Source organism: Egretta garzetta, unplaced genomic scaffold, assembly GCF_000687185.1.
Source record: "Egretta garzetta isolate BGI_Z169 unplaced genomic scaffold, ASM68718v1 scaffold215, whole genome shotgun sequence".
Taxonomy (NCBI): Eukaryota; Metazoa; Chordata; class Aves; order Pelecaniformes; family Ardeidae; genus Egretta; species Egretta garzetta.
This window is the reverse complement of record NW_009259719.1, coordinates 8,159,330-8,186,327: the sequence shown is the minus strand read 5'-3', so window position 1 is coordinate 8,186,327 and position 26,998 is coordinate 8,159,330. Positions and strand designations below refer to the sequence as shown.

Below are 26,998 nucleotides of genomic sequence, written 5' to 3'. Positions count from 1 at the left end.
CTTTGGTCACTAATTGAACTAGTCTCTATTCTAGAGATACCCAACTCCTCACAGCAGTGCTAGCAGGTGAGCTCCAGAAAGGACTCTGCAGTTAAACAGAGGTGGTGGTGTAAGTATCTGGATAATGTATCTCTGTATTAACGTTTGAGTCAATGAGAGAAGCATTTAAACATCTGACGAGAAGCTAGAAATCCTTGATAACCATGCTCAGGTTAAAGCCACAGGTGACAAAGATGCTAAGTTGATAAATTTAGGTGGCCTGTCCAAAATTAATTGTTGGCCTTTGCATACTTCCCATCTGAAAAGTGGTTAACTGCAGCATCGTGACTATCATAGCTGTGTTGGCAGTCTCAGCAGAAAGGCCAAGGATTGGATGGGTCATGGTGACTAAACTATCCTCTCACCTCTAGAGGTGGTCCCTCCAGGACAGAGATGAGGCACATTGGTGGGGGCAGCGTGGGGAAGCTTGCACGGCTGCCGCCCATGCTGTATCTGTTCTGTGGACAAATAGAGGGCTTCAGCCTCCAGTGTTGTCAATCCAGCACCTTTCACCAGCACTAAATTAAAAAGAATATAAATAAATACCAAAAAAAGGGAAGAAAAAAAAAAAAAAAAAAAAAAAAAAGGATAGAGGTGCATAGGCACGAGCTGCACATGTAATGTTTGTGAAGTACCTTGCTCCAGCCAGTGATACTGGTCTCTCATTTTCACAAGCATCAAATTCACCCAATTAAAAAACAAAACAAAAGGAAAAATCACCAAGGAGAAAACCAAAGCTGTATTACCACAGTGGAACTTAAGTGTAAGGGCTTTTTCCTCATTCTGAACAACTCCATTCCAGACAGCAGTGTTGTAATAACCAGAATAGTGACTTGCACACTGTGAAACACAGAGAGCATCTGGGACTCCACTAGCAGTGAAATCCCATAATCAGCGGGTAAAATGTCTGCATGCCGTGCTCACCTAACTTAAAAGTGAACAAAACTAGCAGAGAAGAAATGTTGTTTCATAGGCTATCAAAACATGTTATTAGGAGTGACGAACAAGACACACATGTTGAAGTGTTTTTCAAAACCATTACTTCTCTTGTTTCCTCATTTGTGGTCATTTACACTACCTAGTTCTCATCTCTGGGAGGTGCTGTTGGCTCATCCATCAGCACCGTACCCTTTGTAGCAGTCACCACTTTGGTTTCTAAGCAACAGCAAAGAATACAGTAAAGAGGGAAGTTGGTGATGCTGTGAAGTCATCAAGCTCAGAAAGACTGGCACAGCCTGTCACTGGACTTTTAAAGTGGAAAATTGCTTGAAACATCATGAGCACTGAACCCCCTCAGATCCCCCCCGAAGATTCAGACCTCACGTGCCAGCTGAGGCACATCCATTTAAGGACATCTTGCTGCCATGATAGCCCTGTACTCAGTTCCATCTTCCCTTTCCTGTTATCCCAGTTTCATCTGATTACTATTTGAATTGTCATTATTTGCCTTCTAGCCCTTGGTAATTGCTGAAGCTGTTTGCCTTTATTTGAAAATGTCCACTTCTCACCTTCCTACTCCATCTGATCCTTCAATTAAATCACTTTGATGCATCCGCGTTGTAACAACAACCAGTCAATTAAGATTTACTGCAAGACTGAGGGAAAAAAGCCCCAGTCTGGCCCAAGAGAAAGGGCCCTTCTCTGTATTCTCTGTCCATAAGGGGACATACAATTCCCTTGATTGGGAAAAAAGGGTAAGATTTAAATATCAACCTCTATCTCTGACTATATCCTGGATACCTTCTTCAGACACTTGTGAAAAGATGTGTAGAAATTTGTGAACCTGCAACTGAGAATCCAAAATGAGAGGGTGGGGAAAAAAAAAGAAAACTTGAATAGCAGTTACCAAAGTTGATTGCATGGAGTGGTTTTGCTTCAGCTCTGAGGCTTGGGAAGAAAATGATTAGCAATATCAAGACCAGCTGCTGTAACAGCAAAGGTGACATGAGTACCCCTAGAGTCTGTTTTTACATTTCTCCTTCAAGAATTTCCCAGCAGGGAAGCCCTTCTTTAACTCCAGTACTTAAAATTTGTATCTTTCAGCATTCATCATATACATATGCTTTTGTATACATACATTTCTGCTAAATGTCCTCAAGTCCTTTTTTGTGCCATAATTTCATTAAATGTGTAAAATTGTTTTTTTGCTTTTGTCTTCATGATCTCTCAGTACTGTACCAAAGACTATTCTTGTTTTCCTCTACATTGCCTGCCACAATTTTGTGGCGGAACAATGGAAATCATTATGAAATTCAACTGCCTGAAACCAGCATGTATTAGAGATACATTCCAAATACTGCTGAAAGAAAATTATTAAATCAATTTCTGGAGAATGAAAAACATTTTTAAGAAGTAATTTTTGAAGAGGCATTTACAGCTCCAAGAGAAAAACAGCAGTATATTGCAGTGTAGGTGGTCTTTCACCAGTAAGGCAAGGGGATGCTGCAAGGTCCGGTTAACCCTTCATTTGGTCCATCCATTCTTACCTCGAGCACTGGAAGGGGCAGAGTTAATCATCTGGGATGGTGCCGAGTGAGTAGAGCTCAGGCTTGAGGTGGAAGGGCTAGCCTGGGACGAGGATAAAACAGAGACTTTGGTGACTGAGCCTTGGTACCTGGAGTTAGGGTAAACAAGCTGCAGGAGGCAGAGAAATCATCAAGAGAAAACTGAGCGGATCAGTGCATCGGCTATTTACCTGTCTCAGATCACCTAGCGCAGCTTCTGTCTAGGAAATAGCTTCAGTGCAGGCCACTATAAATCTGCACTCATGACCGTGGGACTCATTTCACCCTCCCACAAACCAAGAACAATATTAACTCCATATGCTGAACGGGTCACATAAATAACATGCCAACCAAAATCTCACTTTCTGAAAGCAACAGTATGCTCTTGGACCACAGTAGCAACTTTCACTGTACAAATACAGAAGATTTCTTCCCAAAGTAAACCTAGATGAATCACTCTGTCATCTTCCTTGAACAACGTTAGGTTCTACCTGTTCAGTTCTTTGAGAAAAATACCACAGGACAGACCCAAGCATGTGCACGGGTAGAGCACGCTCCTCCTGAGCATACCCCTCCAGAGCATGTTCAGTGCTGTTCCTAACTGCTGCTGGCTGTGCTGGAGCTGTACCTGCATGTGGTACATATCCTCAGCAGTCTCCCCCACGGAACTGTCTGTTAGGATAACCAGGTTTCCTGTTTCACTGGAGGTGTGGGACGACAGAGAGGAAGATGAATGTCGGACTGAACCAAGCAAGTTCAGTGGGCTGGAATAAAAACAGAGACAGAACAAGGGCATCATTACTTTTTGAACCCGTGTTTTAATTTGTGAAGCCTGATTTTTTCCAAACTAGTAAATACCTGCTTTAAGTCACCTCTAGATGTCAAACACTTTCAAAAAATCAGGCTGAATAAGCTTAAACAACTTCATAAATGTGAGTAAATATGAAAGAAGTGACAGTAAGGATGTTGCCTTACATGTAGCCTATGTAGGATGTAGAATTTCAGAATCCAAATCCAGATTAATGTCACATCATGACCCTGGGTACATAGTTGTATTGGTTACAATAGAACATTCCAAAACCATTCTCATTTTTAATGCTGAAGTATGATGAGTGGGAGCAGCTTAAAAAAACATTCCAAAGGAAGCCAAGCACGAGACACACACATCAAAATAATTTTCCTTATTGCCTCTTTTGGACCTCAGCATTAGAGTTGAAGGCAACTTTGTAGCTGACAGTAAATTAATACATCCCAGCTGGTGTGCAGGCTGCACCTTGATCTCACTCATGAAATTAATTTTTTCTTTGTCACTCTGAATCACAAATACATATTTTGTACACTATAGAATCTCCCTCGTTTGTCCTAAGAACTAGAAAAGGCTTTACAAAGTGAGGAATGTTGAAGAAAAAAAGTTTATCAGCCAGATCGCAATTGTCAACTGCCAAGCCACTAAAGTAGTACAAGGGAGACTCAGTTTTAATAGTAAATCAACGTCACCATCCTGGATTCATGTACTAAAGAGAAGTTCCTGAAGCTTTTCATGCCAGGCTTTAAAAAGAGCTAAGCTCTGTGGGCCCACCGAGAGAAACAAACAGGGAAGTATAATTGAAATTTCCTAACTTCAGTGACATTCTTGTCACTGTTTTTCATACTGGCATGGATATGTGCATTTCCAAATAAGTAGTTCTGGCTGGATACAAAACCACTGTTTCGACCTGAAAATACCAATTTTTATCCTCAACCATTATCTCAGTTTTTATAGATCGGTATTCAGTTTGAATAAGCATCCACATTTTCAGATGTTTCTGTGAAGACTGAACCATTTTTGGGGATTCTGATCAAAACACCTTGGTAGCCTTTCTTATATTTGGGTGCTGATTTGATCAGAATTATAAAAAATAATGATGTGAACATTTTTGATCCTTAAAAATGGGTACATCCTGAGTTGGGTTCTAAACCAAGCAATAGAATTTTCATTTTATGGTAGATAAGGACCCATTTATTTGCTATTGGTGTAACAGAAGTAGGAAGTTGGAACCTCCAAAGTCAGATTGAATCTGGAGATCCAAGTGGCAGATGCGTGTTTCTGCCTCTACAGTAAGTAAAGTGATGGAGTAACACCCCAGGGTGTGCAGCATTTGATGCAAATTGGATTTCTCAACTTTATTATTCCAATCCTCAACCAGACTTTAATAACTAGCACTGAATGAAGACAAAAGACACTTCTGCCCAAACTCATCCTGCTCCTCCTGCAGTACTGTTAACCACTTATATCTTTGAATCTTAATGCAAGAGTCTGCAGAGATCCTAGATATTTCAGTAGAGAAAACCAGGGTACCTGTGTCGATGCACCAGCTTTATGCTCTCTGGGCTCATAGGTCCATGCGAAACCAGAACATTGCTGCGTGGTGTACTCGTGCCCGAACAGGCTGGACTCAGCTTATCCAATCCAGGTAACTCCTGCAAAGGAAACGTACTTTAGCTAAGCTGGTAATGGAAAATGGCAAGCTTTCTTCCCAGGAAAATCCTCATCTGTTTCCATGTTCTCTACACTTATGCTCAGTTATCCTGTGTTTCCATAGCATAAAGAGCTTCAGTGCTTTACAACCCCATTCTCTGTTTATTTCCAATGACACTTTCTAGCCACCATTTCAGGAATTTGGAAGGAAAATAGAGGGATGGTGTGGCCCAAATTACAGCCACCTACATTTTTTAAAGAAGAAACGTGGACTCAAAAATACAGATCTTGACTAAACTCTCAAGAAAGACAGTGAACTCAAAATGGCAACTGCGACCTGTACGGATCTCATCTGCTTTAAAAGAGAAAGGCTGTATTTTAAAATTCTGGTGCTGCTATTTCTGGCCACCCTTGCATAGTGTTCACTCCTAAGAATGGAGGAAGAAGCCTTCCAAGTTAGAAGCTACCTTAGAAAATACATACTCTAGTTGGAAAGTAAAGCGCTAACGCACACATTTCAAATAATACTTTGACATTATAGACAGAAATCCTCCAGTCTGGTATCCATAGGTATCCATAAAGATTCCACTATACCAGGAAGAGGAGAATGCACTGCAAATTCCTGAGACCCACCTGGCAAAAATGTCTTGTGTAGTTGTCATGGAATACTAATGTACAGCAGAGCACACACAGAGGGAAAGGCATCACCCCTAGAGGATGACATTTGCACTTCTGGTGTATAACAGGTGGGGTGAACCTGCTCTGGAGGTGGTTCCGTTGCTATGTAGGAGCTATAGACCCGTAATAGTGTGCGTCCTGATCACCAGAGTTGGACGCCTAAAGTAACCAACAGGAACTTCTGGCACTGCCTATATACAGACACTTCTGGAGGGACTAATCCATGTCATGCTACTCCCAATTAGGGTAGTTCTTTCAAAGAGCTCAACATCTAACATTTTCTGTTAACCCTTCTTCATCTGTTTTACATCATTTTCTACTGTGTAAGACAGTAACTGAAAATTAAGCTTTACAATTGTTTTGTGATACAACAAAGAACATACACGTATTAAAAATTATAGTTTAAAATAAAGGCTAAATTAACAGACTTACTAGGACTTCTTTCTTGCACAGAAGTCAAGAATTCTTTTGCTAATTTGGCAATCCAGAGGTTCAGTCAATGCTGTACCAGCCCAGTTCTTTTGTGAACTTACTGCAACTGATAGAAGCTTAATCGTAACTCTGAATGATTCAAAATGGGAAAAATGACTGTCAGCTTACATGGTACAGACTGGATCGCATCATCTGGAACTGGTCTATCAGTTTCTTATGCAGGGGACGCATTTCTGGGTGTACAAATTTTTCATGGACTGCCAGACCCACTCCTAAGACATGTACCTGTTAGAAAGAAAACATAGCATCACAAAACCAAATAAATCATGCCTAAGAGATGGACTAGAAACCTGTCCTGCAGTTCTGTCCATGGGCAAGAAAGTACCGTACAATATGCCGCTGTTCATTTACAAGACTGCTGATAATTAGGCAAGTCTAGGAGACCTGGCAAATTCATGTTACTTCAACAAGTACTTTAAGTCTGAGACAAGTACATTTATGTCATGTTGGATTACTTTTGTAAAGAGAGAACTGTAAAAAAAGTACCAGATTGATTCTCTCTCCAGAGTGAACAGCATTATGTCCTCACACAGATAATTCATCTTGACAAAGGAAATTCCTTCCACCCAGTGTCAGAGGAGGGGCCAAAGTTGCCAACAGAGATTTCTAAAAGGAGTTTTTAATAATTGAGCTGAGCAGTGGCAATGTGGCATGCATAGTCACTCTTTCTGTCGCTCACTATTTATTTTTAAAGGTCAATTTTTCACAGGTCAAACATACAATATTAGTGATTGAATGAGATTACATAAGCTCTCAGATGAAAGAAAATAGTAATGACAGCAGGCTTAAGACGTATATAATTCCCTATGTGATCCAACGTCTGTACAAACAATAACTAATTAATCTTCAAACATCCTCTTGAGGATTGAAGAGAGATAAGCATTATCTTTATTTTACAGATGGGAAATCTGAAATGCTGTTAAGTGACTTGCTGAAGGAGTGAATGGCAGGCTTAAAACGTGGCGAGATGTCTACTGGATAATAAATGGAGACAACAGAATTAATGTAATTTCAGCTGAGCTTCACCTCATGTCCCATAAGGTGAGTGGCTTGTTCATAAACTCCTTGGCCAACTCCCCCCTCTTTTTTGTTTAAATGTACTGTAGATCTCCTGTACCAAAATTCTTTGTTTCTGAATGAATCAGTTGGATCTGATATGTTTATATTAACTGCTGCTGAATCCAGACACTGCAGCAATGTTCTCTTGCATATGAGAAACAGTACCTGTTCCTGCATGAGTTCCTTGAGCTGTGTAATCTTCTCTGCATCTCCAGGGTGCTTTGTGATATAATCTTTATCAAAAAAGGCCTGCAGAAAAAAAAAAAGAAAGCCTTCTGCATACTGGAAGGTATTTCATGGTAACTTCGTGTCAAAGGCTGAAAAGGTCCAAACATCTTAGGAAAGCTAAATACACTACGCTAACGGCAGCAGCTCAATTGTATTGCTTTTAGTACTCTGGGATCCAGGTAAAGCTACAGCACAGTTTTGGCAACCATGATGATCCTGTTGAATCATGAATCTGACCAAGTTTCCCCATGTGATAGCGATGAGTAACACCACTAAGCCTTCTATCATCCAGTTATTTGTATTTTATATTGTTTCCTTCACATAACTGCCTAAAGTTAAAGGAATTGAGTAAAGTGGTAACTAAGGTAAAGTATGAAGAGCGTTCTCTTCACGGCTCTGTAGGGAAGACACATTCCACGTCCCTGGACTGCTGCTGCCGTTTTTCATTATTTCACCCTAGACTTACCTTTTGCCATGCAGAGTTTAAGTAACAGCTTGCCAAAGATTATGCCAGATAACATAGGGCATATACAGTCATTTTGGGGTTACAGTGAGTCTGAAATTAGGCTAGCAAAGATGAGGGTTGAGTAGCACAAATTAGCAGCTTTTCCTGATTACAGGCCCAATCAGTCTCTATTACTGCCTCTACTCCAAAATGGATTTATGATGTAAGCAGTATAAAAAAAAAATCTGCTTCACACTTTTACCTGCCAAGTCAGGATTTCCAGGTAAGCCAAGTTTCATTCTTGAGAAACCCTGCTTCAGCTGTACCTACATCAGTGTGATATCCCAACTCCACCTTCGGATCCTCCTGTTGACATGTGGCTATGCAAGCACTGATGCAGAATAACCAAGTAGGGGTTTTAACCTTGTATTTAGATAATGTGCATGAAAATGTCTTATCTTACCAAGTCATACTCTCTTTGAAAGAGAAATGGAAATAAAATTGAGAAAAGATGATACTAAATTCAGAAGTGGAGCCCGGCTTACCTCCTGGTATCGTGCAATTCCCCCATTAACAGCTGCATCAATCACTCCATTCAGACACATGCTGAGGAGATTAATGTTACCATGCATTTGTTTATGCTGGTACTGGCTTATCAGTGTTCTCAGCTCCTGGTTTTTGTTCTCAACCACTTGAATGGCATTTTCCAAAGGACTGACTTCAACCTCAAAGGCAATAAAATATACTTTAATTCCATGGATGCTTCACTGAGATTTATTATCTTCCTTGTAATGAAATGATACTCTAGGGTTGTTCGGTGATCTCTCTTAGTTTTTACTGCTTTGTAGAAAATTAGCTACGTTAACAAATTTTACTGTTAGCAATGCTGTATTTCAGGTCACTGAGTTGTGAGAACTTCTGTATACTGAAGACATGGCAACAATGCAATTATTCTATCTTTTTGGCACTGTCTCCATTATACTGCCATGTTCCCTCACATAATTCCTCTAGTTAGATTCAGCAATTATTTAGAATAAGTGGTGGAAAAAGGACACACTTAATCATTGGTAAACTTTAAACTGCAAGATTTCAGCCAAAGGAGTTTTAAGTTGCCTATCCCCTGTCCTCAGTAACACCATTTCAAACCCCAATTACAGGAACTATGAATGTTACCAGTTCTCTTCTCTCCACTTCAAACCAACGAGAGATCCCAGGCAAACTGTGAGTCAAGGTCAGAGTGGTACGTTCAATCCACAAGCTCTACAAAGAGTAATTGAGGATGTGAGGCACACAGCAGATTCTCAATCACATCATCTGTACTCTTACTACAGGTGCCAAGAGGGTAAAGTTCAGAAAAGACTACATTAACCTCCTGAGCATTAATTTACTTTGCAGAGTGTCATGCTGAAAGTCACGTGACCAACAAAACCAGAATCCGGTATGCTCTAAAGCAACACATTCAACATTTCTATTAATTTTTAAAGATCGACCACCAATTCTGTCATGTGAACGAAGACGACATTGCAGACATACGTGACAGTAAGAAAAAATTCCAGCTAAACGAAAAAAACCTGTCCTTGCTTCAAAACACATCTCTCTAAAATAACTTGCCTTCAAACTGGACAATGCTTTAATCAGGTCAGGTGTGTAACCACCGGACTCAACAGCTACTTGTTATTTGAGTTACTACAGTATCTTTGGCCATCAAATCAGGATTATTTGAAAGGCTGTATCAGCATAAAATAATGACAGCACTAGCCTTGACAAGATTAACACTTAAACACTGCTTATTCGCTACTTCTACCTTAAATTCATTCTCCTTGTCCTTTGGGCCTTTGTGGAAAGGCCTGTCATAGCGGAATTTCCGGATGTTGTTGACTCGGTAAAAGCTCTTTATGCGATCGGGGACACGGTCCATTTGCAGCACATCTATATTGTCTGGGATGGGAGTCACTGCATAGATCTGTAAATCTGTAAGTTATGTAGTCAAAGAAAGCCATGGGACATCAAACAGGAGAGCTACCGCTACCGTGGAAATAAACAGGGTGGTGAATTCAGAAAGTCAAGCTCCTCTGTTTTCCAGTGCTTGTCTTTTGCAAGTGAAACAACAGAACACTAGACTAGAACTACCAGGAGAGCCTAGGGAGTTACAGTATGCCTCACAGCCAGATTAACTGAAGAGGAAGATACCTGAGGATGCAGAGAGTATGTAGTAAGACACCCAAAATATCTACAGCAGGCAAAATATCCTTTTCCTGTTAATTAGAGCTAGGTGCCTCATTTGTGCAGGCACTTTAGTAGATCTTGATGTATTTAGGTACTTAAATATCTACTATTTACCTCTGATAAATTTTGCCTTGATATTTATAATATTATAATATCTAATATTTACCTTTGATAATTTCACCTTGTCTACAAACCAAAGTTGCCCTAATTTCATCAATTTACAGCCAGTTAAATTAAACTGGTTTAACCTCAGTGTTACAGACAAGATCTCTGCAAGCATAAACAAACCAACCAAAATACACACACAAACAACCCCTCTGTGAAAGTATCATTGTTATATAGCAAAGCAAGGTGAAAAGCACGTGTTATGAAAGGCAAGTGGGAAACACCAACCGATTTCAGGAGATTTCACTTGCTGACAACATCCCTATGGTTAAAGTCCTGCGTAACACCCTTGCTGTTGTCACACAACCCAAACAGTGGCATTCTCATGACTACAATCTCTAAAAGTCTCTGCAGACCATTAAACGTTAAGTGGTTCAGTCTTTTAAGTGCACATAGCATTGTGCTGGTTGTATCAAATCACAGGACAGATTACCAGTGAGGAGAATGAGATTCAAAGCCTTAGGTGTAGGAAAATTCAACCATTTAAAATAAAGGGAGACTGGACAAAAATAATAATAATGATGTGAAAAATAAACATAATGGAAAATAACACTTTGGAATGAATTTCTGCTCCCAACAAAATGTTCTCCAAAAGAAGGTATCGGGAATACTTTTAATGATGCGAAACGTGCATTATGGCAACACTGTTCGTAAAGGTTAAAACATGATGTGACCAAGCAGATGTGACCACTTACACATTGCACATGACCTGGATTACTCCCTGAATAAAAAGCGACAGCTCTCTCCAGCGATACGCAGTGCAATGAACCAGTTAATGCCTACTGTAGGCAGGTGTATAGTTTTGTCCATATCCAGCTCCACCTAAGACACTTGGGAACTGAGTTATCCAAGCTGAAGACATTTTCAATACCTTCCTCTTCTGTCCTCTACCACAGTTCTTGTAATCATAGCTTGCCCTTTCACTGAAGGATACACTGGGCGTCACACTGCAATATGGAGTCATCTGGGTGGTTTGGATGCTGCATTGCAATGGCTTGTGGGAACTCACTCAGCATCCTCTGCTGGAAGGCTTCCAGCCTCTCATAGTCATGGCCCCGGCATACATATTCCTTGTTCTGCAAGAATGGCAAGCATAGATTAGCCTCCTTAAAAGTAAGTTAAATTCTATTGGCTTTTATCTCACTTAAAATGTTACTCCTTCAACAACAAAGATAAATGACAAGGTCAATATGCTAATGGGAGAGTAAAACGTGCATTTAACACAGCTGATATATTTTATTCCTTCCTTTTTCTGTACAATGTATTTAATCAAGAAGTGATGAATAAGTAGACTATGACACTCATCTCAACAGAAAGATGCATCTAATCCATACATACATCACATTCAGTCCCGTTGTCTTTTCTTATTTGCTTTTCAGACAACTGAAAAAGGACTATTTTTTAATTGGGACTAAACTGAAACATGTCGACCAAGACTTAAGACTACGTCACCAGCTTGGCTGTTCTACACTGGGAAAGCTGCTGTCAAATACAGTTTACACCAGGTGGATAAAAGGATTTCACAGAACAGAGGAAGATATATGTTTATCAATTTATCAGTTATCCTTAGAGCGAAGCTGTAACAAACTGTTCACAAAAAATCGTTGTTTAATCGTTGCTGTATTGTCAGAGCCATACAATCCACCTTTGACCACGCGGAACAATACATCCTCAGGAACTCCCCTGTTTATTGTGCAGTAATATGGAAAAACCTTACCAGGAAGTCTCAGTGGCCACTTAGCAAATTCCCCTTCAGCCCTAGAAGCACTTTCCTCCTGATAAACAAAATTTTGTTTCTGCCACTAATGGAAAGCTTGCATTTAGATATGCCTTGTGAGGCACTGAACCACTTGTGCAGAGTTCCTGGATGCTTTCTGAGCCATCTCAAACTTTGAACAGCACGATACCGGATTTCTTAAGTCCTCAGTGTTATAAAGATTGTATTCCAGTGTTTTAACCCTATTCACCACAAAACACAATTTTGACTGGTGTACATGTCTCCTCATGCAAGACCGATCAAAGCAGGCAAGTTCTCTCATTCTGGTAGTTTAAACTCTCACACACATAACAGTAACTGGAAGTACAGGGAAATTTTTACCTTCACAGAGTAATTCATTTAAAAGCTGCAGCATATGCAATAATGTTTTTTTAATTGCTCTGGAAAATGAGCAGTTCTTGCTCTTGTAGCAAAATCAAAAAGAAAGTGGCAAAACCCAATCATAAAACATGGCCAAGGAGCGCAGTTATCTTTGGCTTTGCATTTCAACTTCATAGAACAGATCTCATGTTTCCAGCTGTGACGTATGTCACTTTGTATGCATCAGTCACAGCAAGCAACGAACTCGGAGAAAAACTGCACGATGAATCTTGACAGTTCAGTCTACAATGCCCAAACTTTGCAGCTGTTACTCAATTTGGAGTGAGTCCATGTTTGAAGGTGAATCTGTTCCTAACACTTACTGCATTCTGTATTTTAGCTTTTGATTGCAGCAATCCAGAAAACTGTAAGCCTATAAATAAAGTTACTGTGATTCTAAAAATAACACCCTGAAAATACCTCAAAGCTAAATTTAATAGAATTTTCAGACAGATCTCAAACGTGGCTTGTCAGGCCTTACGTGAACTTCTGGTGGGTGGAAGACATGGACAGTTTTAATTTACTTATGTAGGAAGGCTAGAAATAGAGACACAGTTGATAGAAACACAAACAATGACTTATAGACAAAGGGTCTTCAAAATCAAAAGGTGCAGGAAGAAGTGGTTATTTTCTGTCTGAAGCCATACAGCAACAGAAAAGTGAACGAGAAAAGGGCACGAGTTATTTGATCATTTTAAATCACTCCCATATCCATTTGAAAATTTTAAAACCATGTAAATATTTTTCTTCTCTAGAATAGCTGCTTCCAATCTCTTTACAGTGTGATCCATGCTGATGTGATTGCTAATGGGCTTAGCCTGTGCTTCGCAATGTGTATGGTGCATGGATCGTTAGAGAGAGAAAGGAGGAGGATAGCTTTTAATGAGATTGCTACATTAGTAATCTCCTATCAGAAGTACTGCTACCAAATATAATTGCAGAATTAAGAAGGATTATAATTATGTACGCTCATGTTCGCTGTTAATGTCTCCAGCCAAGTATCCATATTGTTACACCGTTTTGCAAAGAGTAAGTGCTGTGCACTGAAGACTTGTGCAGTGTTAAACACATAGGCCATGCAGGATCCAAGATGAAACTGTAGGATCCATCGTATAATAAGATGAGCTAGATTCACTGGAATTATTTCAAATGTAGGAACACTTATGTGCCATAATGACTTTGTTGTCATTCATTTTCTGAAACATCTGTTGTTAGATATAAAAAAAAGACATTGTCAGTTTTCTCTGGAGATCTTAATGAACGGGGAAGCTACTGCTCTACGCTGCAGCACTTGTGATTTCCTCAGATTCCTCTGCCGGTGTGTTCCACACACGGATTCAGGCTGCGGCATTATGGCACTGTGCAACTTCACCTCTGAGTAACACGAAGCCACCTTTTATCCACTGGCATTTTCACCTTGATTAATTCCAACTTGCCTTGACTACCCCTGCCTATGTTTCCATTAAAAGACTGTAATTAAACACCAGTGTTTAAATCCTAACTTAAAAGAAACCAACTTAGTGTTCAGGGGAAAATTTAAGACTGCGGTTTTCAAAATGGTACACAGTTTGGATTTTTATAGCTTCTTACTGTGTAACTCGAGTGGTGCCATCTCTTGTCAAACTGTTTTTTTAAAGAAAACACAAATCATGCACCTCCTGTCCCTGAAAACACACTTCAAGTTAGCTTGTCCTGTCACGCTAGATGGCATCTACCATCAATTTTCAGGCAGCTCTTACAGCAGTTGTCAGATGATATTCCTCTTCCTGGCTCTGAACTAGCAACAAGACATTGTATGAACAAACATCCATTTTAAGTTTGATTCCTCATTAGGAAAATAAGATAATTTTGCTTTTTAAATGGCTCACGGACCCAGCTAATCCTGTATACACCTGCAGACAATAAGCTCCAAGTGAGGAAGTGTCCAGAGAAGCCACTAGGTTTTTTGTTGAAGAGAGAGGAAATTTTCACTTGTAGATAGCATAAGAGAGTCATCAGGCTGGTATTAGAATCATGCTGTCATGTGAGACTTTTTAAAGCGTGATAATTTGAGATGATGAAAATTAGTTGAGTAATGATCCAACATTGCTGCAATACAGCATTTTGCTTAATACAGAGGCAATTGGTGCTGCATCTGCAGATTGTCAAAAATACACATAGGCATGAGTCGAATTTCTGATCTCTGTTCCTAAGAACGTTCCCAATGGACCATATCATCCTTCAGTTCAGCCAGAAAGCTATTTTCTGCTGTGCAGGCATAAAAAAATAAACTGAATGGCAGACATCGTATCTCTGCAACAAAAATACAAAGCCTTAACTGCTACTCTGAGCCTAGTCACTTCGTTATATTTTGTGTAAGTCTGGCTTACCCGCAAGAAAAATGGGAATTTCCGACCATAAAAACCAACTCTGAAAAACTCAGGTTCTAAGCGCTGCTGTTCCATGATATTATCATAATAGGTAGCTTCCATTTTCTGTGGAGGAAAAACAAAGCTGCTATCAGACCCTTATAGCTGTGCTTAAAACTTCAGAATCTCAAGACACATTGAAGTATCACATTACTCTTTTACCCCCACAATTTTTAATGAAAAGACTGAAATTCTTTTAAAGATAAAAATTATTAATTAAACAGTCCACATGGTGGAACGGACTATAGTATCATCATACTCATTCTACATTTTTGGAGGTGACATGGGAAAATTTTTCTGTTGTATCTAATTTTAAATTAAACAGGTCTTGCATGTAATTTTCTTTGCATTGCAGAATTAATGGCAAAGCTGAGATTAAGATCTGTGTTGCCTGGCCCACAGTGTCCTATTCTCTCCTACAGCTCAAAATCTATACCACTGGCTGGAAAATTGTATCAATGCAATTGGGTTTGCCTTAATTGAGTTGAGAGGCATGAAAAAGGATGAAACAAAATTAAATCTTCTACAGCTCCGTGCACCAGTAGGTTTAACTTGGAAGGAAAAAAAGGCAGTTGGAAAAAGTAAAAGGAGCTCATTTACTGATGTTTTAGGAAAGGAAGTCTTGATGCATGACTTGACTAAGCCTTTATTAAGTGCTTATCATTCAAGAGCACTTTACCAATACGGTATTTCGTGTACACCAGGGTATGTTTCCACACTGCTCTATTTTAGATGTCTACAATAAAGCCCAAGATGGTCACCTGCACTCTCTTTAGGGCCACTTTGAAGAAAACAGGTTCTTCAGATGTGCAGTTCATAAGACCTAGTTAGACATATCTTCAGATGAGAATAAATTTGACTTTTAAAGAGAATTTAAACCACTGTGTATAAGAATACATCCACATAGCATAAATCTTTAATTTGGGTATATGCATGCTACCCCAGGGGACAAAAGCAGATGAATTCTTTTCACATTCATAAAGCTTTTAAATAACAACCAGAACTTTTGACTTTATCTGATTAAAGCACAATGATGCAAATGTGCCCTGATTTCACCATGTTTGGTTTTACCAGAGACCGATGCTTGTAAATTGACAAAAATGCCATAAAGGTTTGCCTTCTCCATTCTTTCTTTCTTGTTCCTCCTATGTCAACTGAGGCACAAGCTGTCCTTGATGTTTTTGGAATATCAATGTATAATTTTTTTAAAAAAAGAAAAAAAAGATATTTTATGCAAAGATAAGTATATATAAATAAGCAATTGCAATAGCAAGCCTAGTTCCTGTGTGTGTGCTGTCTCCATATACTCCTGGGAGTTTACTCCTAGCAGACTTAGGAATTACTTCAGTGGACCTACAAAGTCATCAAAATGAATCAATAGCAAAGAAGTTCCAGTAAATGCATGGAGCTGTATAGGGAATATGATTATTTTTTAAATTCAGAATGTTCTGACAGGAGAACAAAATTCCCTGGGGAAAGACATGAGAGTCTGCAAGGAGAGGAACTGCTGCTACTTACCCGAATCCAGCTGAGGCTCTGATAATCATAGAGACTTTCATACTGTATGGCCAGTTCTCTGCACAGCGGGATTCCAAACTCCCAGCTCTGCGAAACCAAAGCAAATCACACTCACAGCAAAGAGCATGTTGTTGCCAACTCAGCTGAGAGGAATATGGAAACTCAATTTTGGGAATTCATTTAGTATGAAATGCCAGGGATTAGATGTGAAAATGCAATGTGATGAGACAGTTTCCATTAAATATCAGATTAACTCCTTCTTCAAGCTGGTAATGGAGGCATATGTTCCACTGAAATTACATACGCATACTGCTTGTTACTGACAGTTCACTCACAAGACTGGGAACTTACTTGGAGAAAGACAATACAACTAACAAATTTCCTTCTTGTGGGACACCCCTTCAACCCACCCCCAATATCTCCTTTGCTTTCTGCACTAGAACTCCCTGGAGTGAAGAGGTAGGGCTTAGCTCCCCAGAGAAGTGCTCCCCTTCCCAGGGCTGCTACTTCCTACTGCAAGCATGAAACTGTGAAGCAATGGGAAGCGCTCAAATACAGAGACAAAACACCCTCAGAACTGACCTGCGTTATTGCACTGAGTGAATATTCTTATCCAGAACCAAAAGCAAAACTGTTATACTTACAGTCTGCATACAATAAATCTTTTCTAGCACACCATGCTCCCTCACCCTCTGAGGTAAGGAAGAAAGAGACTGAGTATGGGCACACCCACTTTGAGAGTGAGACTCCTGTTACCTCACTTTGCTTTTTGGAGCGCTCACTGAACTGAACTGAGATCTCCTCTCCCATCATCTTTTACCTGTACAGATTGGAAGCCTTTTGGGGGAATGGCTGTTTCTTACCATACTTATGTAAAGGATCTAGAACACCAAGGTCTCAGCTGAACCTTTACTGCATTAACTTTTATGCATTACTGGGTTAACTTGCCAGTTTTAACTGGGACCCTGCTGTAGTGAAAACAAAATTAATGTGTGAGTTAGACTATCACCTAAAGTTTTCAGAATAGTAATAGCAATTTGTAAATTATTGGTAGCAGTAATTAACAGTAATTATGTAAAATATTAGCATTTAATATGGAAATAGTTCTTCTGGTTACATGTACCTTCACTTAAAAAACTGAATCTCTACACTGTCTGATTTGGTGTATTAGGTACTTCACAATGCTTCCCCTTATGCACAGACATTTACAGTGTCTGTTCTCTCATCCTTAATACCAGAAAAACTTTTTTCCCCTGAATAGCAAAACCAGTAAGTGTAAGAACTTTTTTATTAAAAGAGGGGATACCTGTAAGAACTAAAAAGGCAAAACTAATGATCCTACATCCACTAACTTTAGTTAATTACAAAAACTTACATAAAAACTTGCTATTTAAAGATTCTTTCAGAAAAAATTTGGATATTCTGATAGTAGTAGTAGTTTGGGATGATGGGAAGCCTGAGATTTATTTAGATGAACACAATACATACAATAGGAAATGAACTGAAAGTGCAGTTACTGACTACTCAGAATATTATGCAGGTTTTTGTGATCTCAAATTAACAGGATTTTTGCTGTGGGTTGTCAAAGTCCATGATGTACAAATTGATACGCTGAATTGACATCAACAACATCAACCAGTTAAGTGCTTAAATTTGCAAATACAAACACCATTGCATTTTTTATAGGTTTCAACATTCTTTACAGAGATAATATACATAGATTTTCAGTCCTTAGCTGGTTTACTTGAAAGAATGGAAAAGTCTCTTCTAAAACATCTGGAATAAATGGCTTTTGTCACACAGAGCGTGAGCAAATTCTCACTTCCAGATGGGATGCTGTGGCTAAAGCCTACATAATTCTCTGTCTTCTGGACAGCAGCAGCAAGCTCGCTGGTTATCTTCCCTTGAGGTGATCCTAAAGATCCTTTTCACGCTCCTTTTCTGATGTGAATTAAATTAACAAGATGTAACCGCATCTTATTTCTCTTTATACCAGCTCTTCTACCTGTACCCATACCATTCCTGTCATCCTAACTCAGGCTTTCTCTCTTTGTTTCAGTTAGATTTCCACACAGAGAAATTCCACTGTGCTGCTTGAATATGCTGTAGATATCAGAAGAGAGAGAAGCGAAGAAACACAATATACAGGTAACTTCTTAGAAAGGAAAGAGAGTTTGCAGGTATTTGAAAGGAAAAGAGAATGAATGGATATCTGAGTCACTGGGATCCTCAGTTTTAAAATTTGTGATGTTAATGGGTACCATCTTCACAGTCTAGAAATTTAATATGCAAGTCCATGTGCTATGCAAGTGTCACTTCCCTCTAAAGCATCATTCTTTGCCCCCTTCAAATAATTTCCTAATGTCTCCACTGTTCATTTCCCTCATTACTGCTTTCTGTGCTGCTGATGTCTGATCTGTTTGCATGTTCTGTATTATGTCCTTCCCTTGAAGAACACATTCATGTGACATTTATTGCAGCTTTCTCCTATGGCACCAGCAACTCTCAGCTGAGCGCTACTGACTGCACACAAGGAGGCACAGATAGAGACAACTGACATTTACAAATGGCAACCTTTATTTACTCGCATCCCAATGTGCAGACTTCTTTTGGAAATATGGTTTACATGAGGATGCACAAGAGAAATTAGTTCAAATGTTGGGTATGGAGCACATGATCTAAAAATGAACTGCTTTGAAATGCAGCTTTGGGTCTCTCAGCACTTGGCTGGCACCAAAGAGAATACATGCTGTGATGTGAGCTGGTCAGAATTTTTAGTTAAAAAAATCTAGCAGTGAACTGGACAGAAAAGGATTGTGTAGTTTTCAAGCTACTGCTGTCCACAAGCACAATCAATTGGCTTCAAACTGTTCCATTCACAGTCATCTTCAACTAGAAAGCTTGACTTTTAACAGACAAAATTGTAACTGTGATTAAAAAAAAATAAATCTTCATTTAAAGTTGTGCACTCGCACACACTGCTGACTGAGCTGTAAACCATAGCAGAAATCAGTAGGAAGGAGCACACAACCAAAACGAAGGCTAAAAGAGCTTGGGAACACCCTGCTGCTACTGGCAGCAGTGAGAGTGGGAGTTACTCAATTCTGCACCCCACTGCTGTGCTGTGGGCCTGCCGAGGGTCTTTACGTCAAACTCACAAGACAGTCTTGTGGCTGTAGTTTTCCCTCATTCCTGTGCTGAGAAAGTTTTCCCATTAACAAATGCAGAATTCTTACACCCTTTTGATGCTGCTTTGACCCCCTTACTTAGTGGAAGATGCCAGGAGCAATGTGAGAAACTTAACTCTAGAAATGCAACTGAAGGACACAGAACAACAAATTCCACTTGTCAGGACCTGAGGAGGGACCATCTTGGGGAGTGCGGAAAGAAACTCTCAGCTGCAAGGTGAGGGATGCAAGCTTCTTCCATGCCCTGAGCTGCTCGCTGTTACACAGCAGCAGAATAGTGCTGAAAAGCAGCAGAAGGATTTGGCTTCTCAGTGTCTTTCACTTCCACAGTTTGAGTGACATACACACTGCTTAAGTGGATTATTTAGTCATTCAGCTACCATTTATAATAAAGGAGGATTAAAACACAAAGTCAAATAACTCCAAAACCATCCAGTAGGGAAAAAGCCTCAAGAGGTTAACACTCTATAATCTGTTAGGAGTTTTATAGCAAAATTACATCCATCAAGTTTTTACTCCCCTTCAGTGCATATATGGATTGCCTGTTTTTGTCAAAAATACAAGCTCTCTTGTTTTACATGGTCTCAGATCATCTTGTCTACTCAGACAGTACAGTACTGCAATATTTGCATGTCAGTTATTTATTTTTTTATGTGCAGTCTGAAAACCCCTGAAAATTTCTGAAACTAAAAAGAGAACCACGTGCAGTATTATTACAAAAGAACAATTTGTCCCCCCCTTCTCAATTAATCACTTCCCCCTAAATAAGGCTGTTTCTTCCTACACACTAGTCTGACTTCCTTTTGCAGGTTCTGTAGAGAATGTCTCTGCCATGTACAGCTTTCCATTATCAGGGCTAGAAAAGAATTTTCTGGAATGGTAACCCCATATGAACCAAATCTCATTTGTATTTAATGCCACCATCATTGCGATCATAGGCAAAGCAACCCTGAGGCGCACATACAGATGCTATCTTCCAGTAATATAAGCTGTAGGAATTTTTCTAGGGAAGGGAAAAATTTGAAAATAGTCTGACAGATGAGATCACTTTTCAGGTTCACCTCTGAATGTTCCCCAAATGCCATGAAACAAGGGACTATAACACCTACCTCTGCAGTAATTTTTAAAAGAAATATTTATTGTAGGAGACCCATACCGAATATGTGAAATTGAAATGTATTGATTTTCTTCTTGTGCAATGGATGGAACTGCACTTTAATTGAAAGCCACTTCAAATAACAGTGACACTGAAAAGACTTAAGTCTTTTTTAATAAAGGAACTTCTACAGTGCATTGCTTGCCATTTACTTCTATAGATTAGAAACAAAACAAGTTCTAAAGTGAGCCATAACACAGCAATTTGCATAGACAAATACAAAATGCAATGCTGCCCCCCAACAGCAAAGGAACTGGCATTCATAGAGCTTTCTGCCATATCAGGTGATCCAAAGTTTGGTTTAAAGGTATAAAAATGTTTTGGTGTTTTTCCTCTTGGTTCACCTACACTAGTTCCAAATGCCACGCATAATGAAATCCCCATATCTGTTTTCTCATCTGTTTTTTCATCCAGAGAGGCAAGAAGCAATTTGTCAAGTTATAAAAACTTTTGATACAAATTTAGTTCCAGACTACTGAACTGAGATGATAGGCTTGCAAGCCCTAAGTAAGTCAGGAAAAGGGAAGGAAGCTGCTGGAAGAGAGAAGAAGTTGGCATACCTTCCCTTTGTTGAAGTAATGGATAATCTTACGGCACAGACCTTCCTTACGTTGCCACTCTGACTGAGATGGGTAATGCAGGAACTCTCTCAGAGGTCTGTCCTCCCACTGAAGCAACTCACAGTACAAAAGCAAAGTAAATGCAGCCTCTGTTGGAAATGCAATTATTGAACACTGAATCAATGACAACAAATAAATACAGCCAGTAGGTTGAAAGGTCACTAGACCTGCTTAAACAGTCTGGAATTTCTGATTTACAATTTGAGAAAACACTCTGAAGTCTTAGATGATCATTAAATTATTCAATTACTTAAAATAGCAGCACAAAGCTGTTTCCTATGAAACTCATTTTTAGGTACAAATCTGTCGAGTTTCTTTTTACTAGCTACTGGATTGGAATGCACAGTCAGAAGTTCAGCTACGTAACCAGATTTGGAGCATGCAGCTGTAAACAGAGCTTGGACAGCACAGAATTAAGAGTCTATACACTTCCTAAGTGCTCCCTAAATACAACAATGCAAGGAAGTATGACAAATGATAATGTCACAGTGGTTTTGTGATTTTAATCTTCCTCTAAATTTGATTCCACTGTTGTGATTTTTTGGATCAATCTTCCTCATAGAACACTTCGATGTAGAATTTGGAGTGTAATGGAACAGGTGTATTGCTGTGTGGGCACAGACATACATTATTTGACTTGAGGGAAGGAGCTGGACCTCAGCTTCTTCCCGACTGCCATAACCGATTCATACAAATTTTTTCTAAAAGAATTAATCAAATAGTATAACACTGGGAGAGTCAAACACTTTGGCCAGGATTTCAAGCAGACCCCACACGATGTCTGACTAACCTGTGTAGTTCTCAGCCTGTAAGTGCATGTCACACAGCTTGTGGATATAGCGGATGTACATCTCTTCCTTGTTAATTTCAGATTTATAGAAATTCTGTGAAAGAAAAGAGAGTTGTTATTGAGCCCCTTCCTTCAAGACAATCAGCAGCATCTGTGTATGTATAAAGGTATTGAAAAGAGAATACACCATTAGCGTAAAAGAATCGTAATGATTCTTTTCACATTCACATTGATTAAACCAAATAATTCTATTGTGTCATGATTTTTTTTCAAAATGAAGGTAGTCAAAAGCTGAAAGAGAAGGTCAGAGAGGTTGTAGAACCTCTGTCACAGGGATACTCGGAACTCAGCTGGACAAGGCTCTGAGGAACCTGACTGACTTGGCCCTGCTTTAGGCAGAGAGTCGTACCAGAGACCTCCAGGGGATCCTCACAATCCCTGTGGTTCTCGTCTGTCACCCCAGTGCTCGGATTCTGAAGCTACACTTGCCTGAAACAGATTCCTATCCCAGCCTTTCCCATCACAGTTTCGACAACATTGCACAGTATCACAAAGCAATAAAGGGAACATTTACCATAAGGTTAACAGTGCAGCCAATTTTCTTGTTTTCTGTTTCATCTCCTTTCATACAGTCCCTAAGAAAGCAGAGCCATGGTGAAACATATATCTGCAAAAAAATTCCTTTTAAAATAAATCTGAAGCGATCTTATCCTCCAGAGTTTCCTTGGATCACAAACAGCAGTTCATCACATACTTTATTTTGTAAAGTTCCTCTAAGAAAAATTTCCATGTTACGGCTTAAACGATAGGAGACCTGAGTGTCCTCTTACATGTCTGCATCTGAGAACAAGCACCTGGACTGACTGCTACTTCATTTCTTACAAGAATGTGAACAAAAATCAGGTAATAGTGGCCAAAAATAATCTGAAAGAAAGATCTACTATAAAGGTGAAAAACTATTATTTATCCAGATGTAACTGTTTAGTGGTTTCCTAGTCAAGGGATTAGCTTTCATAAATTCAGCCCTCCAATGCAGCGTTGGCATGCTGAGAGATACAACCACAGTAATTTGGATTAGATTACGAACTTTTTCATAGGTAAATTAAATAAAAAAAATCATGTTTAGTTTCTGGAATATTTTAGGAATTATTTCTATTCAAGCAATACAAAAAGTTAAGGCTTCAGAAATTACTAATCTTGATCTGAGAAAGTCAGATTCATTTGTGAAAAAAGTGACAAAATTTTTAAAGCCGTGACACAGCAAACTGTCTTGAGAAGTAATGGGTCAACTAACTGCCGGCTGTACTCCAAGAGGTTTCCTGTGTGTTTCCAAATTCCAATGCAGCTCCCTGTTCTGTTCTGCTCTGGGAATGAAAAAAAAAATCTGCTGTGTACTAAAAATCAATTTAAAACTGATATCTGTTCCTCAATTAAATGTATATCTGTGTATCAAAGTTGCCTTGATAGCAAATTTCTTTAAAAAAAAAAATCGGCTCCCTTGCATTCCCTGTAAATATGTCTCAGATACCTGGTCCTGGACAGTAGTTGAAGAGCAGCTGCTATCAGGAAACAGACAGGAGATTGGATCAAACTGGTATGGATAACAAACAAACTAAAAATCCCAGGAAAGGATTTGGGATTGCAGCATACCCAGCCTAGTCACAGGTTTTCACCTATAATGAGCAGCGGCAGAAGGAAAAATTATTTGAACTCCTGTCAGTAAGCTAAAAATAAAATATTTGGGGCATTTGGTTTCCAATTGTCTGTCATTCCATAAAAATAACTCTGTGTGTGTGTGTGTGGATACATGTGTCTGTGTGAGTGAAAATATTTTCTTGTAACTGAATCAAAGCTCAGCTGTATTGACACAATAGTCCTGCAAACTTCAGTCTAAAACTAAACAAAGGCTTCCTAACTTAGGTGGAGCCTTGTACACGAGTCACCAGCTGACATGTCCTCAGATGACTCCATGACTTTCCTTAGATGAAAAGTTTTCCAACCCTGCATGTCTAGATGAAGCATTCAGCACATCTTGGTTCAGCAAGGCATTTGAGATCATCCTTGCATTTATCATCTATTTTGCTGAATTACGTGAGACCATTTCAGTGACAGAGGGAATTAATCATTTAGCAACCTGAATAAACCTTAGTACAAAACTACAAATTAAAAAATTTCTTTATCCTTGCTATTACCAGGAATGAGCATACAAGAACAAGAATTAGGGCTCTGGAAATGAGGACTTAGGATTTTTGCTCAGAACCCAGCAGCAATGAGTTAGGCGTGCTTACATAATACCTGCCACCAGAGAAGCATGCGGCTGGATAAACAATACAAATATTCCCTGTAGGAAAGAAACCTGGTACTACTTCTTTGCAAACCTCTTACACTTAGAATATATTGCTGTTGTTGCAGATACCTATAGTCAAGCAGACGCTCCATGAGACGAGTAACTGATGTCACGAAGGAGATTCCAGTCTCCCGCCACGTTTCCTGCTCAATCTTCTCCAGCAAACTGTTTGGAGCAGGGAACATGAGAGATGAGGCTTCCAGGGAAATGGTATAGTGCATGCAGACAGCTGCAGACAACTTGGTTTCTCCCTCATAGAACAAATTCATAGACTTACTGTCTTACCTGGGATAAGGCCCAAAGAGCTGGGTTCTACTCCAGGCAGCATAAAGCAAAGACAAGGAAATTACAGAATTGACAGGAGAAGGAAAAATATCTTCACATTGCCATTTCCAAGATACGAAAGAGGGCAATGCTCATGGCAACAGCCGATTCCCACATTATTGCCTGTAGCTGAAATACTGCTAACAGCAGGCAGAAGCTGGGAGTCTAAACCTACTGCAAATACCTCTTCTTTGCTCATCCCCACGTCAATTTTTGTCTCTAATCAGCAACCAACCAACTTCAAATCACAATTTATTTAACTGTAAATAAATAAAGGCAATCTGTTCCTGCTCAGCAAACTGGACGATGGAGCGAGCATCTCACTGAGACAACTGTGAAGGATGAGAGAAGGCCAGAGTGAGAACACTGAAAATCCTATTCAAAACATGAAAAAAGAGAGCAAATTTATGCCCTAGTTTCTTGAAACTGGATCTCAGGTCAAAGAACTTGCCAATTCTATACTGGCAAGAGGAAAGAAATTCCATTGAGTGTCATACACATCCTCAGAAGAGGCAAACTCTTCTGTGCTGGAATGACTTCCAGCTGAGGGAGCCAATTCACATTTCAGCAGTATATCTGAGACAGAAGAATTCAGGGTCAACTCTTTATTTCACACAGCATTTATTGACTTTGTGGAATTGTTTCCTCAAAGTTCACATCGTTCTCAGAAAAGTCAGTTGCAAATATAAACTAAAAGGTTGCTGGACTTCCAGGCTGTGTTTCTTAGCAATACATCCAGTTGCTATAATCTAAAAATAAGTAAAAAGCTACAGTCCCTGAATTCTTAACATTTTGGGTAGCAAATACCTTCAACTGGAGCAAATGAAATGCACAGTATTCCTCTTGCCAGGTGAATTAAAAAAAAAAAAAAAAAAAAGATATTTTCTTTCCTTTATCCCCGAAATAGACTTCTGTTATCTGTACAGATAATATGCCAGACTTCCTAAGACTGAATATACACAATTCAAAACCAAATACATTTACATGCTTCCTAAGGATAAGCATAGAGGATGGGCAGGCTTATCTGTCTGGAAAATGAATGAATGTGCCATTGTGAATTCAGAAATACAAGCCTTGGTTGTAGCGAAACTAAAGTTTATGCCTCAAACTGCCAGCATGCTCTTGGGGGCCACATAACATTGTCTGGAATACGTGGCTAAAATTCAGCTAACGATCTCTATGGCTCATTGAAATATTAAAAGATTTCGGGTTAACTGCTCTGGACTCTCACAAGTCCTTTTGAAATAAACTAGTATCACTGGAAATGAAATTTGGAAACAGATCAGTAATCAAAAATAACTACGTGGGAAGTCAGACATAAAAAGTTTATCCTGACGAGTACAGATTTTTAGTATGAAAGAGAGTGGAAATACAGTGTCATGATGGACTCTGGAGGAAGCAACTTGCCACTGTTGAGCCAACCAAAACGCAACCTTCAAAAATTGGAAGCAGAAAAGGAAAATGCTGAGGAAAATCTCTTTTGCTCTAACAAGGCCTGACTTCTAGACAGCACGCTGTTTCTCTAAGCAATCCTAAGGCCGTGATTTCACTTATTGCTCTGTGAAAAGAAAGGCACTGGCTCCTCCAGCAAATCAATTTTTGACAGGAGGATGATAACTACTTACCTCTGCAGCCTTATATTAGATTCCACGGAAAGAAGACATAGAAGAATTTATGGTTTTATATTATTTTCAGAATTAGTGACATATTTCTATTTCATGGACCCATGTCATGAAAACCTGCCAGAAAGCCCTTTACTGCTTTCTCCAAGGATCGGCACTGTAGCTGCGGCTGCAGAGATCACCACCGCGACTCTTCCCACGACCCCGCACAAGACCGAGTGAGCACAAACTGGTATAGCTTACAGCAGGCTGAAGAGTTCCCTGTAGTTCTCATCACCTTTTCCTTCGGATACCAGGCTGTCCAGCTTATCGATCAGCTCAGCCTCCACCTGGGAGAAGCAGCGATTGGTTACAAATCAGCTGTTCATGTAGAAGATGAGAGTTCCAAACACAAGGAAGACTGGGAGAATATTTTATTTCTCATGCCCTGGGGCTGCCCACTTCTATGTGCAAGTGATTTATTTCTCTGTGGCTCAGTTAAATGGAGACACTTTCCTCATTTGTCAGTGAAATAGGAGGACTAAAACTAAATTATCCTTTTGCTTATCAGGGTCTAAATGGACATCCCAGGGGAGGTATCGCTGCTTCTTCAAC

The 26,998-nt window shown here is 39.5% G+C and overlaps 1 protein-coding gene across 1 annotated transcript in view; it reads right to left on the bottom strand.

Annotated features, from left to right (window-relative positions):
* Positions 1 to 26,998, bottom strand: part of DOCK3 (dedicator of cytokinesis 3) — a 207,071-nt gene that overhangs the window by 9,493 nt on the left and 170,580 nt on the right. Inside the window, 18 exon segments of the mRNA XM_035894678.1 lie at positions 405 to 557; positions 2,526 to 2,673; positions 3,172 to 3,307; positions 4,882 to 5,003; positions 6,280 to 6,396; positions 7,396 to 7,479; positions 8,449 to 8,628; positions 9,077 to 9,163; positions 9,708 to 9,874; positions 11,229 to 11,370; positions 14,801 to 14,905; positions 16,358 to 16,444; positions 21,262 to 21,410; positions 22,112 to 22,205; positions 22,686 to 22,746; positions 24,528 to 24,623; positions 24,744 to 24,770; positions 26,648 to 26,733. Of these exon segments, the coding sequence (XP_035750571.1) occupies positions 405 to 557; positions 2,526 to 2,673; positions 3,172 to 3,307; positions 4,882 to 5,003; positions 6,280 to 6,396; positions 7,396 to 7,479; positions 8,449 to 8,628; positions 9,077 to 9,163; positions 9,708 to 9,874; positions 11,229 to 11,370; positions 14,801 to 14,905; positions 16,358 to 16,444; positions 21,262 to 21,410; positions 22,112 to 22,205; positions 22,686 to 22,746; positions 24,528 to 24,623; positions 24,744 to 24,770; positions 26,648 to 26,733 (2,041 nt within the window).